Genomic DNA, 20,973 nt, shown 5'->3' with positions numbered 1-20,973 from the left:
AAACTGCCTATACAAGGAATCTAGGTTGCAGGCTCCTTATGAGAACATCAACTTTCTAATCCCCTGTCCATGGAAAAATTGTCTTCCAAGAAACTGGTCCCTACTGCCAAAATGGTTGGAGAATGTTGCTCTATTTTTTATTTTTATTTATTTATTTATTTATTTATTTATTTATTTATTTTTTGTAGAGACAGAGTCTCACTGTACCGCCCTCAGGTAGAGTGCCGTGGTGTCACACGGCTCACAGCAACCTCTAACTCTTGGGCTTACGCGATTTTCTTGCCTCAGCCTCCCGAGCAGCTGGGACTACAGGTGCCCGCCACAATGCCCAGCTATTTTTTTTTTTTTTGTTGCAGTTTGGCCAGGGCTGGGTTTGAACCTGCCACTCTCGGCATATGGGGCCGGTGCCCTACTCACTGAGCCACAGGCGCTACCCGGAGAATGCTGCTCTAGAAGATGAATATATAAAACAGTATGTTCAATAAATACTCACTGAATATTAAAAAAAGAAGAAAAAGTATATTTACTATTTCATTAAGTGTCAGTGGATTATCATAGCGGGCTTCATCCTTGTCTTCAGGTTGAGTAGACTGAGGAGGAGGAGGAAGGGGAAGGATTAGTATTACTGTTCTGAGGTGGCAGAGATGGAAGAAAATCTGTGTATAAGTACACCCCTGCTATTCTAGTGCATGTTGTTCCAGGGTCAACTGTATTACATAGTGATTTGTGTCACTAATGTTAACTGTCTTTCAATCTGGGAACTCTACAGTTGTGGCACCATAAACAAATGGCAGTAAGAACTGTAAAGCCTGGTCATTGTGCACCAGTACCAACGGGAGATTATTTTTTAGCAGTACCTACTGAGTACAGAAGTCAGAAAAGCAGTTCCTTACTGAGAAGCACCAGGTCATGTTACATGTTGTTATACCAACAAAGTCTCAGTCTTATTGACTTAATTCTCCCAAATTGTAATTGAATGGATTATATTTACTTTGTGAGAACAAAATGTGTTATTCCTTCTGCTGGATAATTGTCAGGATAATGATAATTTTGTTAAAACAAGATACTCTGTTACCATTAGCCAAAAGATTATCATAATAAATATTCCAATACCCAAACTCTGAGCTCAATAAGTTATAATAAGATCAGAAAAATGTTTCACAATAACCAAAATGGAAAAACCGAGGCAAGAGCTAAAGCGTTGTACAATCTAAACTCTTATGACAGGGGTCCTCAAACTGCAGCCCGTGGGCCACATGAGGCGGTGTTTGTTCCTGTTTTGTTTTTTTACTTCAAAATAAGATATGTGCAGTGTGCATAGGAATTTGTTCATAGTTTTTTTTTTTTTTTAAACTATAGTCCTGCCCTCCAACGGTCTGAGGGACAGTGAACTAGCCCCCTGTTTAAAAAGTTTGAGGACGCCTGCTCTATGAAGACACCTTTAATTTACTCTACCAGGGGAGCCAAAAAATGTATATAAATTTTAAGAGAGTTATCTGTGTATTACTTTTCTTTTTTTTGTGTGTGTGTATTACTTTTCAAAGTTGAATTGAACTTATGGTAGCAATGTGTAGTATGACTTTCTTTCAAAAGATGGCATTAATCAAACGAACACTAGTGTCACCATGCAACAGGCAGAACAGTCAAAGAAAAGGATGGAAGCACAAGGCCATTTTGAAGTGGTATTTGAAATTCAAGAACGTTGTGGAAGTACAACAATGGAGGCATGAGTATGCAACAGAACCTCCAATACACACTGTAGAAAACCAGCTAGCCTGGAGATACTTCAAACAGCATGTGCAGTAGTAGGAGTGGACACTGTGGTCAACATTGCTCAAGCAGTAGTTCACCCCAATCAGAAGTGTCTGGAGGCTGATGATAACTGCTGTGAGCACCTCTTGTCATTTCAGAGGTCAAAGGTGCCTTGTATTCATCTTTTGTTATCACATATATTGAGTATTATGGTGAACTATGATTGTGCCACTGCACTCCAGCCATGGTGACATGAATCCCTGTCTCTTAAATACATACATATATACATACATGGATCTCCAAGGCCAGATAGGGAAAGGTATTCTGTGCATTAACCTTGTAATAATCACAAGGTTATTTCACAGAATATTTAAGTTACACACAACACATTAACTTAATAAAATTTTCATGTAATGCAATTGTGTCAGAGGTTCCTAAGACTAGCCCAATATATACTACCCCCATAACTTGTGAGAGTATATTGTTACAATTGTTAATCTTTTACTGTGCTTAATTTATAAATTAAATTCCATCATATTGAGCATAGTAAAAGATTAACAACAATAATTTCCAATGAAATAACAATTATAATAATACACTCTCATAAAGTTGTATGAATATGGTCTTGCAAAGTATCATATTATACTGTACTCACCCTTCTTGTAACGATGAGATGATACAATACCTATGTTGATAAGTGAGCTGAATGATGTAGGCATTGTGATGTAGTGCTGGGCTACTTTTGATCTTTTGACCATATGTTAGAAGGAGAAGAATCTGCTTTGGGTGCTCCTGGGTCATCCAGCAGTGGATGTTAATGGTTGGATATCTGGATGTGAGGCGCAGACCCTGTCATCTAGTAGTGGAGATAGCATCTACACTGGACAAGGAGATGATTCACATCCTAGGCAGGCTGGAGCAGGATGCCTCAAGAGTTCATCATGCAACTCACAATGGGATGTAGTTTAAAACTTACAAATGGTTAAAGGGTTTATTTTTGAAATTTTCCATTGCCTATTTTAATTTTTTTTTTAAACAGAATCTCAAGCTGTCGCCTGGGTAGAGTGCAGTGGTGTCACAGCACTTCAAACTCTTGGGCTTAAGCGATTCTCTTGCCTCAGCCTCCAAAGTAGCTGGGACTACAGGCACCTGCCACAATGCCCGGCTATTTTTTGTTGCAGTTGTCATTGTTGTTTAGCAACCACTGTGCTACAGGCACGGAGTCCTTTTTTTTTTTTTTTTTTTTTGAGATGGAATGTTACTTTATCACCCTTGGTAGAGTCCTATGGTGTCATAACTCACAGCAACCTCAAAGTCTTGGGCTTAAGCAGTCCTCTTGCCTCAGCCTCCTGAGTAGCTAGGACCATAGGTACCTGCCATGATGCCCTGCATCGTATTTTTATTTTTTATGTTTTTTGAGATAGAGTCTTACTTTGTCACCCTCTGTAGAGTGCCATAGTGTCATAGCTCACAGCAATCTCAAACTCTTGGCCTCACGCAATAGCTCACAGCAATCTCAAACTCTTGGGCTCAAGCGATTCTCTTACCTCAGTCTCCCAAGTAGCTGGGACTATGGGCATCTGTCACAATGCTCGGCTAATTTTTAGAGATGGGGTCTTGCTGTGGCTCAGGCTGGTCTTGAACTCTTGAGCTCAGACAATCCACCTTCCTCAGCCTTCCAGAGGGCTAGGATTACAGGCATGAGCCACCACGTGTGGCCTCCTGCATCATATTTTTAGAGATGGGGTCTTGCTATTGCTCAAGCTGTCTCAAGCTCCTGAGCTTAAACAATCCACCCGCCTTGGCTGCCAGAGTGCTAGGATTATAGGCCTTATTTTAATGTTTTTGGACTTTGGTTGACCATAGGTTACTGAAACTGCAGAAAGCAAAACCACAGATGTGATATGGTGAAATATATATTTGGTATTCAATTCCATTTTCTAGCATACAATTCCAAACATTCTTACAGTCTCCAAAAGCATGTCTTTCTGTATGCCAGGGATTGACCGATGGGTGGCATCTCCTAGGTAGCAATGGGGATGCCACCCATCAGAATGGAGGCTGGTCACCAGAAAGACCAAGGCAAGATTAGATGATCCAGATTTCCAGTCCCACTCTTCCAGCTCTGAGAGGATAGAAGGGTTAAAGTTTAAACTGGTCACCTGTGGCCAGTGATTTAATCAGACATGCTTATGTAATGAAGCTTTCATTAAAAAACCAAAAGGAGGGCGGCGCTTGTGGCTCAGTGAGTAGGGTGCCGGTCCCATATGCCGGAGGTGGCGGGTTCAAACCCAGCCCCGGCCAAAAACCACAAAAAAAAAAACAAAAACCAAAAGGAGTGGTGGGTTTGAAGAGCTTCCAGATAACTGAATAGGTAGCATTTCCTGAAGGGTGGCACCCTTCCTCCATACCTTGGCTCTTTACATCTTTTCATCTGTATCCTTTGTATCATATACTTTATAATAAACCAGTAAACATAAATAAGGGTACTCCCGAGTTCTGTTAGCTACTGTAACAAATTGATTGGATTAATTACTCACACCTGAAATCCAAACAGGGCGTCTTGGGAACCCTGCCTTGCAGCCATTTAATCAGAAGTTTTAGAGGCCCAGACGTGCAACTGGTGTTGGGAGCAGTCTTAGGGACTGAACCCTTAATCTGAGGTATCTAACGCCATCTCTAGATAGAAACTGTGGTAATTGAAATAGAGGACACCCAGCTGGTGCGCACTGCAGAATCCATTGCTTGCTTATTGCAGGGGTGGGATGCGGGGACTCCATACACATTTGGTCACAGAAGTCTTCTGTGTTGACTGTTGTTTCCCTCTGAGACCATAGGGAAAGACCACGTTTGATTTATTTTTTATATATACATAGTGGTTAAAGAGGGACTACTGTATATTCTGCTCTAATTCCTCCTAGTCCATTAGTCTCGAAGTAATGCTCTTTGTCACTGTCCACATGTGATACGAATTCTCTTAATGATATCATTTTCTGTCACTCTGATAGAGTTTGGTTAGAATTGTGATTATTACACACAGCAGTTTACTTGTATTCAATTTTTATAAATCCTACTACTCATTGCATTTGATGAATACAAAGGAGAATTAGGAACTCTTCATGCATTAATTGCCTGCCAATAATATAATTAATGTTAACTCTAGTACAGCCTCCAGGTAAGGTCCCAAGGCATACTCTATAAGAAACCCTCAGAGTCTTATGCTTTTAATATTCTGTATTAGTATTCTACTATTAATTTAAAATATATATTATTTTTTTCTTTAATAGTGGATGGAAGTTCTGAAGATTCTTTAAGCAGGTATGATTTTACGGATTTTAAAAACTTTTATGATAACTAGGAGAATACAGAGAAACCAATCTTTGTTGAATTTTTTTTTCTGGGCTGGACACCATATTTTATGCTTAACATTTATCATCTTATATAGTCATCACAACGGCTTTGTAAAATATCTTTGCTATTATATCCTACTTTTTATTCATTAGGCAATTGTGGTTCAGAGAGGTCGACTACTAGCCTGGCGAGATGACTCACACCTGTAATCCTAGGACTCTGGGAGGCCAAGGAGTTAGGTTGCTTGAGCTCATAGGTTTGAGACCACCCCAAGCAAGAGTGAGACTCTGTCTCTACTAAAAAAAATAGAAAAATTAGTGGGGTGTCTTGGGGGGCACCTGTAGTCCCAGCTACTGGGGGTCTAAGGCAAAGCGTTTGCAGTTGCTGTGAGCTATGACACTAGAGCACTCTACCTAGGGTGACAGCGTGAGACATGATTTGACCATCAGCCTGCTGGCTCCCAAATCTTTTCTCTGGCTCTCAGCGTAGATTGTTAGAGACCTTGCAGTCCTGGGATCCAAGTTTCAGGGCCCAATCAGATCAAGTCAGACAGCCTTGTTAGTCTAAGAGTTCATCCTTGTATATTTGACAGTTACTGTGATAACCAGTAACTTTTTTTTTTTTTTCTGAGCCAAAGTGTTGTTCTGTCCTCCCTGTGAGAGTTCAGTGGTGTCACTATAGTTCACACACCTCAAATTTCTGGACTCAAGTGTTCCTCCTGCTTCAGCCTCCGGAATGGCTTGGACTATAGGCAGGTGCTACCACGCCCAGCTTATTTTTCTGTTTTTAGTAGAGAAGGGGTCTTGTTATTGCTCAGGCTGGTCTCAAACTCCTGGCTTCAAGCAATCCTCCCACCAGTATACAGGTGTGAGCCACTGCCTGCATTTTTTTGTTTGTTTGTTTTTAACCATTAGTGGTTTTAGGCCAGATCATGCTTAGCTGTGGTCAAAGCACCACGTGATATAGACATAGAAAGGAATTGTTTTACTGTAAATGCAGGATATCCTTATATAGAACTTAATATGTTAATTATAGATGGCGTATATTATGAGACCATTTCTTTTTTTGCTACATTAGAAATTTATTGAAGGGGAAGATTGTTTTTCTCAATGTAAAGTTTTATATTTAGACTTTTTAAATCCCTCACAAGTCAAATATAAGTCAAATTTATAAGTAGCCCTTTCCTGTATCATCACTAAAACACTCTTAAGTTCAAAAAAATAATAAATCATAGGTTGAAATGATTCAATTTGAGAAAATGTAATATGAGTTGGAGGACAGTTTTTGAGGGAGGGGTGCTGCCATGCCTTTTTTATTATTATGTACACTAATATATTAAGATAACGAACATGGCTTTTATGTTTCTTAAAACTATCTTCTAAAGAACAGTAGGGTAATCCAGAAAAAAGATCCATTAAGAGACACATGGAATCCTAAATTCACTTGCTGGTAAAGAAAATCAGAATGCCTAAAGAAAGACAACCACATAAAATGCTATGGTGCACTGAAACTAATCTGACAAACTACACCTCTCATAACTGATTCCAAACGTCAGGTGGAAAAATGTCAAACTTTGTAATCCAACTACAACACATTTGTAATTAATTTCTGTACTTACTTCCTAGTTTGGTTTTGTCTTTAGGCTAGTACCCCTGCTTAGTTCAATGAAGTTTTTTCTTTCTTTTTTTCTATAGTCTTTTTTTCCCCCATGACTTTTCTATAATCCTTTCTTGATTTTTTACTTCTCTGTTTTTCTTGATATTTCTTTATTTTTTTCATTTTTTCCAGGTAAATATCCCCCATTTATCTATGAACAGAATCAAAGCACACTGAATTTCAGGATTTTAAGGAATATTAAGGGACTAATCAAAATACCCTCTAGTACTTCAACTTGTCTTTAACATCCTGGACAAGTGGTTGTTCACATAGAGGAACTGAGATTCATAGAGATTAAATAAAGCATTATAACTTTATGGTGACGTTAGTGATGAAAGTGAGATTTGAACTCATGTTCCTTAATTCAAAGCTTAGTACGCTTCTTGTGTCATCTTACCAGAGAGTGTTTTAATAACAGAATGGGGGACTGGGTCTAGCAACCCCATTGGAGGAGAACAAGAATAAAATTAGCTGGATAAGGCCAAGCTCGTTGAGAAACAACACTGTGTTGGACAGGATCAAAGCCTTTAGAAAAGATATTAGAATATTGGGGTATCTGATCAAGATAAATCATGGGAACGAAGGACATAATATGTTGGGAGTTATCTAGAAGTATGAAAATAGGGGGTTCAAGGGAGTCGTGAATAGGTTATTCTTTTATGTTTGTTTAGTGGAGTAACTGACAAATTTGAAAGTTTCTATTGAAAGATGTTAAAAGAATTGAGCTATCAGAATATAGGAATGTGGTGTCATCTACTTGCACTCTAACTTATAGATGAGATGGGTGGCTTAGAGCCCCTCGAGAATTAGGGGGAGAGAGTGTGCTGAACTACATACGTTTGTGGACCAGGGCAGGTGTCCTCTCACGTCTGTCTCTTTTCCCAATTCACTGATACAGGGTAGAGCAGGGGTAGGACTGGTTGGTAAATCAGTCAGACAACTTCAGTTGGGTTGCTGGTAAAGTGCCTGTGCTGAGGGTGGGTGACTGAGACTCTATTTAGCCTGTTTTCCTGGAGCAGGGAAAAAGAGAGCTCCTACTCTTAGTCATTTGAACCCAACCTTTCAGGAATGTTTGCTTTTATAAGATTGAAGACTGCTGTGGAGTCCTGCAGAGAGAAATCTGGAAATGGGAGCCCATAGGAAGGAAACTATTTAGACAGTATTTAGGAAAATAGAAATACAACTACCCAGGACTCTGTGTTTTTAATGGTCTTTCTGCCTGGGTATCATCTGAGAGCCAGGGAGGTTTTTAAAGGACTTGCTAATTTATACAGACCTGAGTAAAATAGGACTTATAGGGAAAATTGGATTTTATAACTTTTAATGTTTTAATCTTTCTGGGAAGAATATTCCTAAAAACAATTTGTACATTTGTTCTTTGACTTTTGTATATTTAGCTTTCAAACAGGTTCCCTTTCCCCTAAGCATTACAGGGGAAAGGGAAGCAATGGGATCTTCTTAAATGGTTTCCATACTAAAAAACCAAGACTGCTATTCAAATGACACAAATTAGTTTTTGAACCAGAGATAGGTAATGGACAAAGGACATTTTATCTTTCTTCCTTGTTTTAGGTTGTCAGTTTTGTTCCAGTTCAGGTAACAAAAGTTATGCCAGCCTTTTATTGGATTATTAGTTGAGCTTTCAGGACAATTTGTGAAGGCAAATAATTCTTAGGTTTTGCCAGAATTTTGGCTGTCACTATTGGTTATGGAACTGTGGGTGAGTCTTCATTGAATATTTCATAGGTTGGGAGTGATTGAAATAGAAATCGGTAACTAAAATAGTTTTTTTAAAAAAGCCAAATTCTCTGGCAGCACCTGTAGCTCAGTGGGTAGAGCACTGGCCACATATACCATTGGTTTTGAACCCAGCCCAGGCCAGGTAAAACAACAATGAAAACTGCAAAAAAACCAAACAAACAAAAAAAACAATTAACCAGGCATTGTGGTGGGTGCCTATAGTCCTAGCTACTTGGAAGTCTCAGGCAAGAAAATAGCTTAAGCCCAAGAGTTTGAGGTTGCTGTGAGCTGTGACTCCACGGCATTCTACCTAAGGTGACAGCTTGAGACTCAGACTCACAAAAAGACAAAAACCCAAATTCTATCAAGACTCATTATTCAATATATAGATAACTGACCTTTCACCAGATTATGTTTTGTTTTTGTGTTTTGGAGGGATAACCTGGATATGAACCAGCAGATTTTTTTTTTTTTAAGTAAATGAACTTGCTCGTTTTTGATGTATGTTTTTGTGCTAAAGGGTTTCTGACAAACCAGGTATTGATGATTCATGGCCTACCTCCGATGACGAAGACTTCGATTTTGATGCCAAGGTATATTGGTCTTTTGTGGAATTAATTTTCTGACTTTGAATATGGTTTTGTATAATATTTACTTTTTAAATTTACTTTTTAATCCCATTATTATCAAGAGATTCCATCATGGTGCTGTTTTTTTAATGTTTGTAATAAAAAGGAGGTAGGAGGAAACCATGTTATTGAATTTTCACTAGTTGATTTCTTTTAACTTTTTGCTTTGACTATAATGAAAAATTGGTAAATGCTTTGATGGGATGGGGCTAAAAAAATGGATGGGCTAGAAAACGCACAGTGATAAGAAAAGATTTATTTTTTTAAAATTTTTATTTTCATTTTTTTTAAATTTAATTTAATTTTTTTTTTTTTTTTTTGGTTTTTGGCCGGGACTAGGTTTGAATCTGCCACCTCCGGCATATGGGACTGGCACCCTACTCCTTGAGCCACAGGCGCCACCCAAGAAAAGATTTTTATATAAATCTTTTTACAAACCATATATATAAACATAGAGGAAATAATGAAATTTGGTCAAGGTTTACTTGTGTAAATTTTCTTACTGTGATTTTTAAGTGATACTGATATGAGTTTTATAATATTTATGCCTAAAAAAATATTTAATGGATCTTATTACTTACTATAGTAATCATGTAATGTTCCTGGTGCTTTTCGCTCCAAAACTGTGCAGTACATAAAATAGGTTCTTTTTTCTTGGACACCTTTTATTTTTGGTATCATGTTTTTAGGAGAGAATTTTCTCTGTTTTTATTCTTGGTTCTGTAAATAGATTAAAATATTACAAATTGTGAGAATTGGCTCAGCGCCTGTGGCTCAAGCAGCTAAGGCACCGGCCACATACACCTGAGCTGGGGGTTCAAATCCAGCCTGGGCCCACCAAACAACAATGATGGCTGCAACCAGAAAATAGCCGGGCGTTGTGGCGGGTACCGTAGTCCCAGCTACTTGGGAGGTGGAGGCAGGAGAATCGCTTGAGCTGAGGAGTTGGAGGTTGCTGTAAGCTGTGATGCTGATGCCACAGCACTCTACCCAGGGTGACAGCTTAAGGCTCTGTCTCAAAAAAAAAAAAAGAAAAATGGGCGGTGCCTGTGGCTCAGTGAGTGGGGCGCCGGCCCCATATGCCGAGGGTGGCGGGTTCAAGCCCAGCCCCGGCCAAACTACAACCAAAAAATAGCCGGGCGTTGTGGTGGGCGCCTGTAGTCCCAGCTGCTCGGGGAGGCTGAGGCAAGAGAATTGCGTAAGCCCAAGAGTTGGAGGTTGCTGTGAGCCGTCTGACGCCACGGCACTCTACCCGAGGGCGGTACAGTGAGACCGTCTGACGCCACGGCACTCTACCCGAGGGCGGTACAGTGAGACTCTGTCTCTACAAAAAAAAAAAAAGAAATTGTGAGAATTTATTTGGACATGGTAGCTTATGCCTATAGCCCAGCTCCTAGGGAAACTGAGGTGGGAGGATCACTTGGGGTCAGGGGTTAGAGATCAGCATGGGCAACATAGTGAGGCCCTGTCTCGAAAAAGGAAAAGAAAAGAAATTGTGGAAATTTAGAAATTTAAATTCTCTTTCTCAGAATCATTGTAAAGGGATTCTACTGTGCCTATGTAAAGAGTACATATTTTGCCCCACATAAAAGGCAGTAGTAGAAACAGATACTCTAAATAATCATATAATTTCAGAAGTTTTTTGCATTGTAGTTTTTCAAAGTATCCACTCAAAGTCCTTGTATCACATTAATACAATTTTATATTTCAGAAGGGTTTGAATTTAGTGATTTAAATAATTATTTTAACGCTCCTGTATAACTATGAGCTATTGGAAGTTAGGAAACATATTTGTGTGTATCCTGCAGTACATAGAATAAAGTCTTGCATGTAAGAAGGATTTTAATATTTTTTGAATGTGAATAAATGAACAAGTAATTGATTTCTATGTCATGAAGTGTTATAAGCAATATGATATGCATACTATATCTAATAATTCAATCTGTTACATTTCTAAAATATGGAAATACATATAATAAAATAAATTAGAAATGTCATAAGTAGGAAAGAGAATTACAGTATATTTTTTAGTATCTCCAACTATAAACTTAGATTAGAATTTCAGATTAGAATTTCTTAAATTATTTTTAGCTCCAGTCCATGTTCTATTAAAGATGTCCTTTCAAGCCATACATTAGTCTTTAGAATTCTGATTACCAGTTCTTTTTTCAATTGGGAAGTTGGTGGAACATTTCTTTTTCATTTTTCTTTTTCAGTAGTAGTAATGTTACAGTTTTCAGGTAGTGGTAGATGACCATGCTTGACTATTTGAATAGTAATAAAATTAAATTCTTTATTCTAGAAGTAGTTTAGAATAAAGAGTTACAAAAAGTTTAGAATAAAGTTTATAAAAAACCAATTGTAAAGTAAATGCTAATCAATATTATTAGGATAGACTAGGAACAAAAATCTCTGTTATATATCTGTATTTTTCCATGTACCTTTTTTTTTTTTTTTTTGAGACAGAGTCTCATTTTGTTCGCCTTGGTAGAGTGCTGTGGCATCATAGCTCACAGCAACCTGAAACTCTTGGGCTTAAGTGGTTCTCTTATCTTAGCCTCCCCAATAGCTGGGACTAATAGGTGCCTGCCACAACCCCTGACTATTTTTTGGAGATGGGGTCTTGCATTTGTTCAGGCTTGTCTTGAACCTGTGAGCTCAGGCAATCCACGCACCTTGGCCTCCTGGAGTGCTAGGATTACAGGCCGAGTCACTGCGCCCGGCCACATGTACCTTGCTGTACTTAATGTTTTTACTTTTCTTTCTTGGCTTAAGCTATACTTGATTGGTTATATCTCTTCTTTTTTCTTTGTTTTTTCCTCTTTACCCACGTTTTAGAAATGGCTTACTCTCATCTAAATTTTTCCTTGTGGAACATTATTTCTTTAGTCTACTTTGTCTCCATTGTCAGCGTATTTAATTACAACTTCCTGTTTAGTAGCAATATGTGGTTTTAATTCATTGATCATTGCCCTACAGGGTTTATTCATGGGGTTTTTTTTCCTCTTTCTTGGAAGGAGCTGAATCCATATAGGCATTTGTATTTAGCTTTTTAACAAACAGAATAGAAGTAACAAGCAACTTGTACTATTTGCAATGACAACCCATTTTAAATAAGATACTACTTAAACAGTAGTATCACCCTGTTTTCCACTATAAGAGTTAATTCATGCAAATATAAGTATTGGAAATACATTTGAAATATAACATGATTAGTTTAAATTTCTTAATGTTAGTTTTTTAAATAATACTTTCAATTACTTGGGGAAAATTTTTGTTCTAGATTATTTTGGTTAAGAAAATAATCTAATGAATATTATAGTATTTGTATAATAATCATTCAGGAGTGAGGGGAATAAAATTTGGGGGATATCTGTATTGTCCTCTTATAATCCTTACCCCATGAGAAGATGTAAGTGATGTAAATGGCAGAATTGAAGTTTAAATCTACATCTGAGTGACTCCAAAACCCGTGCTCTGTGTTAGATCATATAGTAGTGGTGAATATTATAATTATCAAATTTGATATTCATTATTCTTAAAACTATTTTTTTTTCTAGAATGTCCCCAAACCAAGTTTAACAAAGCTAATGACTGCTTCTCTACAATCCAAGAAAAATTGTAAGCTATTTGAAGACTTCTTTTTCTTCAGGCTTGTCTTGAACATTTATTGATAATTAATTTAAAATATTTTTATATATTCTTAACTGTGTTTTTATTATAGTAGAAGCACAGTATAGCACTGTGAGGACAGAAAATACAACCTTGATTGAGGACAGTAATTCTGATAGTCCAGAGGAAGATGAAGTTGAAGGCCTTCCTTCCAGATCAGTTAAAGTCCCAGCCTTTGCTCATCCTGCCTTTCCATTACCTGGCCCTCATCCAGCACCTTCCCTCAAGTCTTTAGCAAACCTTGGTCATACAGAGGTAAGTTTTTTTAAAAAACATTTTTCCCTCATGCTTTTTTCATATACCAATTCTTCAATCCCCATAAGGATGACAAGAATCCTAGAAAGAAATGGAAATCCTCACAATCACAACAGAAAACATGCATAATAACAAGAGAGAGAGATATGTACAAGGTTGACATTACTAAAAGTTAATGGGAGTAAACAACGCTTAGATTTGCCGTTATGGAAGGAAAGAATTAGAAAATAATCCCCCCAAATTGCTTAGCAAATCTGAAGATAAAGAGAGGAGTTATGAGAAAGAAGGCAGACATAAAGATTAAATAAGAGAGCCAAGATGAGAGAGATTATGGTAAAAGCACAACAGAAATTGTGGGGTTAAATGACAGTAAGAACTCTATAAGGTAGGATAGAAATTATTATTATTATTATTTTTTGAGACAGAGTCTCATTCTGAGGCCCTCGGTAGAGTGCTGTGGTGTCACAGCTCACTGCAACTTCCAACTCTTGGGCCTAAGTGATTCTCTTGCCTCAGCCTCCCAAGTCACTGGGACTACAGGCATCTGCCACCACACCTGGCTATTTTTTATTGCAGTTGTCATTGTTGTTTTGCAGGCCCAAGCCTGATTTGAATCCACCAGCCTGATGTATGTGGCCTGCGCCCTAACCACTGTGCTGCGGGCGACGAGCCAGGATAGAAATTATTTTAGGTGCAAATTAAGAAAGTCAGGTCAGGCTCAGCTGCACAGTGATTACAGTACCAGCCACATGCGCCAAGGCTAGCTGGTTCAAGCCTGGCCCAGGCCAGCTAAACAATGACAACTGCGACAAGAAAATAGCCGGGTGTTGTGGCGGGCACCTGTAGTTCTGCTACTTGGGAGGCTGAGGCAAGAGAAACGCTTAAGCCCAAGAGTTTGAGGTTGCTGTGAGCTGTGACACCATGGCACTCTACCAAAGGCAACATAATAAAACTCTGTTTCAAAACAAAAGAAAAAGAAAAGTCACGTAAGAAATGCCCAGATTCTTCTGAACCACTTACAGCTGATATTAATGAAGAATTTAACATTAATCTACTGTACATTTACAAATAACCAGACAAGAATAATTTGAATGTTACTAGCATAAGGAAAAGAAAGTGATAGATATCCTGATTACCCTGATTTAATTATATGAATGTTTGAAATTATCACATGTACCTTGAAAATGTGTATTATGTATCAGTTAAAAAATATAAAAAGCAAGGAAAGAAAATTTAATCCTCACTTCTCTTAAATTTAGTTAAGTAATGTCTTATATTTAATCTAGTAAAACCTGTGTTCATAAATAATACAAAGTAAGATTTATTTTATCAGGTTTATTATGAATTATAAATTTTTGACTCTTTCATTAAAGGTTTCTTAGTATTTGGCATACTTAACTAATTCATCTTACTGTTCAATATAATCTTAATAGTAACCATTTTAGATGTTTTTGAGAATAAAGAAAATAAATAAGCATTTTATTTCATCTTTTCATTAGTGAAAATTAAAATTTCTAGTTACATAAAGGCAATTCTTCATCCATATTAAAAGATAAAATAAATTATAAGCTGGAAACTTCTTAAATAAATGCTGAAATTATTTCTGGAGATATTCCGATTTGTCTTTTTATAATCTCTGCATGTAATGGACACACATATATACAAATCAAATGAATATAAACAAAATTTATGAATTTTTCTAAAATAAACTACTTGTCATAGAATCATAAAGAAGGAAAGATTTCCAACACATTATATAAGATTGCCTGTGGAAGATTATCATTATTATTATTATTATTATTATATTTTTAAGAGCTGGGGTCTTGCTCTGTTGTTTAGACTAGAGTGCAGTGGGTACATTCATAGCTCACTTTCAGGCTCAAACTCCTGGGCTCAAGCAATCCTTCTACCTCACCCTTCCAAGTAAGTGCCTGCCACCATCCCCAGCTTTTACTTTTAAAAATATCTCTAGCAATGGGAACGTTTTATATTATTCTCAAAAAGTGTCATTAACTTTATTATTTTTTGTTGTCAAAGCTTACATATAATTCTTTAATCTCAAAAAGTCAGAAATCCTCTTGACTTGATTTTTTTGTTTTCTTCTCTCCTCAAGTAAATATGAGGATATATTTGAAGACTTTTAAATCTTTAACTTGGAAAAATATAGCTGAATTTTTTTAAACTGCATGCTCTTTCTAATTTTTAAGTACCATCCTATATGGCATAGGTAATTATATGGTAAATAGGTAATTACAGCTTTTAGTATATTGTTTGTAGGGGATTAGGAAAAACATGGGAATTTTTTTTTTATTAAATCATAGCTGTATACATTAATGCAATCATGGGGTACAATGTGCTTGTTTTATATAACATTTGAAACATTTTCTTCAAACTGGTTAACATAGCTTTCACCGCATTTTCTTAGTTATTGTGTTAAGACATTTATACTTGGGTGGCTCCTGTGGCTCAGTGAGTAGGGCACCGGCCCCATTTACTGAGGGTGGCGGGTTCAAACCCAGCCCCGACTGAACTGCAACCAAAAAAAAAAAAAATAGCCGGGCGTTGTGGCGGGCGCCTGTAGTCCCAGCTGCTCGGGAGGCTGAGGCAGGAGAATCGCGGAAGCCCAAGAGCTGGAGGTTGCTGTGAGTCCTGTGACGTCATGGCACTCTACCGAAGGCGGTAAAGTGAGACTCTGTCTCTACAAAAAAAAAAAAAGACATTTATACTCTACACTTAGTAAATTTAACATGTACCCTTGTAAAATGCACTGTAGGTGTGTGCCTACCAATTACCCTCCCTCCACCCATTCTCCCCTCTCCTCTCGTCTCCTCTCCCTCTCCTCCCTCCCCCTCTTCTTGTGCTATAGTTGGGTTATAGCTTTCAGATGAAAGCTGTAAATTGGTTTCATAGTAGGGCTGAGTACATTGGATACTTTTTCTTCCATTCTTGAAATACTTTGCTGAGAAGAATATGTTCCAGCTCCATCCATAAAACATGGGAATATTAAAATAAGGTTTTACATTTCTTTCTTACATCATAGAAGTGCTTAGGAATGTGTCATAATTCTCTAATCGCATAAGCATTTCCCTTCCACAGGTTAAAACATTTAAGATTAATTTTTGCAAAGGAGTCTTGCAGCATCTTGACTTAGTTTTTTAGAATTAACTTTTTCATTCAATTAAAAAATGTATGTTATAATATTTCGGAAATAATTACATATATTAGTAAAAGCATATTTTATGTCCTTTAAAAATATTAAAATAGGGTGGTGCCCATAGCTCAGTTGGCAGAGCGCCCGCCACATACGTCGAGGGTGGTGGGTTTGAACCCAGCCTGGGCCAGCTAAAACAACAATGACAACTGCAACAAAAAAATAGCTGGGAGTTGTGGCAGGAGCCTGTAGTCCCAGCTACTTGGAAGGCTGAGGTAAGAGAATCGCTTGAGCCCAAGAGTTGGAGATTGCTGTGAGCTATGACGCTATGGCACTCTACCCAATGCAACAGCTTGAGACTCTGTCTCAGAAAAGAAAAGAACAAAACAAACAAAATGCAAAAAACAAAAAAGTTAAAATATTTAATTGTATTTAATTGAAAAATTGAATGTCATGTTTTTTCCTTTCCTTTTGTTTTCATTTTCTGAATTTAAGAGTTCTGTGCAGGTTTGCATTATTTAATTTAGTGTATTTTACAAATGTTTATCTTCTTTTTTTTTTTTTGAGACAGAGCCTCAAGCTGTTGCCCTGGGTAGAGTGCCTTGGCAACACAGCTCACAGCAACCTCCAACTCCTGGGCTTAAGTGATTCTCTTGCCTCAGCCTCTCAAGTAGCTGGGACTATAGGCACCTGCCACAATGCCTGGCTATTTTTTTTTGGTTGTAGTTGTCATTGTTTGGTAGGCTTGGGCTGGATTCGAACCCGCCAGCTCTGGTGTATGTGGCTGGCACTTTAGCATCTTGAGCTACAGGCGCCAATCCTATTTATCTTCTTAGTACCATATGCTTTTTCTGAATAAGGTCCTGTATTCTTACTCCAAATGTATTTATCCAGATCTGGCTTCTAAGTCCCCTGGGTGCCTCACACTTGTTTGTCCCAAATTGAAGACATTGTCCTTGTCCCTTTTCTGACTCTTTCATGACCCTTTGTAATCTATTCTATCATCTGGTTTCCCCATCCTAATAAATAACTTCTAGTAAATAGTATAGAAACATTGAAGCAGGAGGTACCCTGCACCCAGCCCTCCATCACATCACCAATCTAGTCTCCATCAGGTTCTGTGTTTTCTACCTGCTTACCATTATTCATTATTTTATTACTGTAATTCACTTTCTGACTTTCTAGTTTTGCTTCTTCCCCATGTTCATCTATTTTCACAGTGCTGCCAGAGTCACCTTTCTAGAGAATATGTGTGATAATCTAACTTTTCAGCTTATTGCATGGATTCTCACTGCATGAAGGGGAAAGTTCTCATTCCATCATGACACATGTGTTTTGTGGTTCAGCCTGATTCCTTTGTTTTCTCTCTCCATCCCATTCTCTATAACTGTGTTCCAGTTTTACTACATTACTTTGGTACCCCTCATTTACCATGTTTCATGCCTCATCCTTTTGCTCATGCTGCCCTGCCTAGAAACACCTCACCCCCTCTCTCTGTACTTGGTCTTTGAAAGGCCCTACCTTTCTAGCATTTGTTGAGGTTCTAGGCAGATATGACTGTTCTCTCCTTTGTGCCTGTACTGTACTTTATTCACTTCAGTTGTACAACTAGTGAATTCTACTTTTCTGTTCTTGTTTTCATGTGTCTCTACCCCCACTTGAATACAGGGCAGAATCTGTCTTGTAATTCTTTTTTTTTTTTTTTTTGTTAAATCATAGCTGAGTACATTAATGCAATCATGGGATACAATGTGCTGGTTTTATATACAATTTGAAATTTTTCATCAAACTGGTTAACATAGCCTTCACCACATTTTCTTAGCTATTGTGTTAAGACATTTATACTCTACACTTAGTAAATTTAACATGTACCCTTGTAAAATGCACCGTAGGTGTGGTTCCACCATGTCTTGTGATTCTATTTTCTTAGCTTCTTCCAGTATAGTGACCGTGACTTGATAGATGCAATAAATGTTTGTTGTTTTACTGAATGATTGATTCAGTGGGTAAGTGAATAAACACTTCAGTGTTTCTGAAGTTAGACTTTGTTTTGTTTTTAATAGGAAGGAACAACAGAGGCAGCAATTGGAAAAAAAGAAAATAGTATTGGTATTATTGATAGTGCTCCAGTAGAGCAAACAGATGACAACGTGACTTCTGACGAAGTGCGCAAAAATAATAGAAGTGGTAAGGAAGTATCTCTGGAAATTGTTCTGTGATTAAATGTCATTGTTAAAAAAACCATTTAATCTGTGTAGATCCAAATATAATATCTACTTCTTTTTTTATGTATCAATAAAACTTTATTTTTTTACTTTTAAACATATATTTTTATTTAGATTATTTTTTATTAAGTCTTTTTTACATAGATCATGAATACATTTATGCCATTTTCAATGACTATCTACTTCTTTTAAATATTTTTCTTTTGCTGTTTTTCTTTGTACTACTTTCTTCAACCTTCTAAATTCCTTTTTGGTACTACTTATATTTTATTGACATGTTTATGAATGGAAATAGACATGTTTTTCAAATCATAATAATAAATATTCTCGTGAATTTATGTGTGAATAATGTTTTGTAGATATGATGTCTGCATTAGGATTAGGACAAGAGGAAGATATAGACTCACCTTGGGATTCTGAGGTACTATTGTTGATTTTTTTTTTTTTTTAAATATAAGCATTGAGTGATGTTAAAACATAAAAGGGGATGCTTTGATTTTACTTTTCACTTTTGCATCTCCCCATAAAGAATTATTTTCTTATATTTTTTGTCCTATAATTAATAAAGTATTGCTAAGAATGTAACTGCTGCATGGTACAACTCTGGTGGTTTGCAGGATTCGTTCAGTATTTTCAAATCCCAAACGTCTCTTGATGTTCCAAGTTATAAAAACTGACAGCCCAAACTGCTTCTCTCTGAATCTCATGAGAGCTTTTACACATCCACACATATCAAGGAATCATACATCTGGCCATAGGTTGACCTGAAATAATTCTTTAGCTTTTATATAATTTTCTTTAGTTTGACATAAAAACTTGAGGACCCAATCTGATTCCTTGCGACTTGTAAGCCTTATTTCTTTGTACTGTGCTCCCTTATCTCTTAATAAACATTGAATGTACTTTTTTAAAACCTGAAGGCAGTAGTGTCAAGGAAAGAATGGGAAAGTTAGAATGGGCACTTGGATTTCTAATTTGGGGTATGTTAAGTTTCAGCAGACTATCACTGGAGATATCCTATAAGAATGTAGTGATTTGGCCTAGAAACCTTCCTAATGAGGTTTGTTTTGACCCTTATCAAATATCAACTATGTGCTAGGCCATTAGACACTAAATATACCAGATGAGGGCTATGTTATAGTAGTAGGAACAGAAAAACAAGTAAACAACAAAAGCCTCTAAATCACTATAAATGCCACATATAAAGAAAACAGAATGTTAGGTTAGAGAATATTGAGGAAGATTATAGTTAGGCTGGGAATGGGAGCGGGAGTGGAATCGTAGTCAGAAGGTGTTTCTGAGGGTAACATTTAAGTTGTCAACTAAAGGATGAGAAGGAATTAGCTGTGTGAGAGTCTAGGAAGAGGACATTCCAACAGAGACAACAATGGATCACATCTATTCCTCATTTCACTCTTAACATCCTGGAATGACCAGGCCCAGAAATTAGGGTAGCCACTTTCATAATCACTTTTATTATTATAATGTGTAGAAAAGAAAAATGTGCAAATTAGTGCCTGGCACATTTTAGATATTTCACAAATAAATGTTCTTGTTTTTCCATTGCTACTAAAGATTGCTATGTATGTATATATTTTTTAATTAAAAAAAATTTTTAGAGACAGTTTCAGCCGGTCATTTCTGGAGTACAGTGGCAGTTCACTGTAACCTCAAATTTCTGGGCACAGGCAATTATCCCACCTCTACCTGCTGAGTAATTGGTACTATAGGTGTGTGCTACCAAGCCAGGTTAATTTTTTTTATTTTTATTTTTGTAAAGATGGGGCTCTTGCTGTCTTACCCAGGCTAGTCTTGAACTCTTGGCCTCAAGAGATCCTTCCACCTCGGCCTTTCAAAGTGGCAATATTTTGCAGGTGTGAGTCACTGCACCCAGCCAAACTTGCTGTATTTTTTTGAAGTTATTTCTCAACTAGTAGAGAGTTGCATACTATATTTAACATTTGCTGGGCGACGCCTGTGGCTCAGTGAGTAGGGCGCCGGCCCCATATACCAAGGGTGGTGGGTTCAAACCCAGCCCCGGCCAAACTGCAACAACAAAAAAATAGCCGGGCATTGTGGCGGGCGCCTGTAGTCCCAGCTGTTCCGGAGGCTGAGGCAAGAGAATCGTGTAAGCCCAAGAGCTGGAGGTTGCTGTGAGCCGTGTGACGCCACGGCACTCTACCGAGGGCAGTAAAGTAAGACTTTCTCTACAAAAAAAAAACAAAAAACAAAAAAACATTTGCTTACTTTTATTTATACATGACATAAAACAGAGTTTTCTTGTTACTCTTGTTATTTTCTTCAACCATTTTTCCTACTGGTAAAAGTTATCTCAAAAAATATTTAGATTTCTGGGCGGCGCCTGTGGCTCAGTCGGTAAGGCGCCGGCCCCATATACCGAAGGTGGCGGGTTCAAACCCAGCCCCGGCCAAACTGCAACAACAACAACAAAAAAAAATAGCCGGGTGTTGTGGCAGGCGCCTGTAGTCCCAGCTACTCAGGAGGCTACTCAGAGGCTACTCAAGAGAATCGCTTAAGCCCA

General features: G+C 37.5%; 1 protein-coding gene across 2 annotated transcripts in view; it reads left to right on the top strand.

Moving 5' to 3' along the window:
• The window catches only part of ANKRD26 (ankyrin repeat domain containing 26), a 93,927-nt gene that overhangs the window by 16,000 nt on the left and 56,954 nt on the right, over positions 1 to 20,973 (top strand). The window contains exons 6-11 of one of the 2 annotated variants that reach the window (XM_053573138.1): positions 5,040 to 5,070; positions 9,020 to 9,092; positions 12,689 to 12,749; positions 12,859 to 13,055; positions 18,270 to 18,393; positions 18,791 to 18,852. In XM_053573138.1, the coding sequence (XP_053429113.1) occupies positions 5,040 to 5,070; positions 9,020 to 9,092; positions 12,689 to 12,749; positions 12,859 to 13,055; positions 18,270 to 18,393; positions 18,791 to 18,852 (548 nt within the window). Of the gene's footprint in view, positions 1 to 5,039; positions 5,071 to 9,019; positions 9,093 to 12,688; positions 12,750 to 12,852; positions 13,056 to 18,269; positions 18,394 to 18,790; positions 18,853 to 20,973 lie in introns of both variants that reach the window. The other variant, XM_053573136.1, reaches the window with a different exon arrangement.

Source organism: Nycticebus coucang, chromosome 20, assembly GCF_027406575.1.
Source record: "Nycticebus coucang isolate mNycCou1 chromosome 20, mNycCou1.pri, whole genome shotgun sequence".
In the NCBI taxonomy this organism is placed as follows: domain Eukaryota; kingdom Metazoa; phylum Chordata; class Mammalia; order Primates; family Lorisidae; genus Nycticebus; species Nycticebus coucang.
The sequence above is the reverse complement of the archived record's forward strand: the minus strand, read 5'-3'. Positions and strand labels throughout refer to the sequence as shown.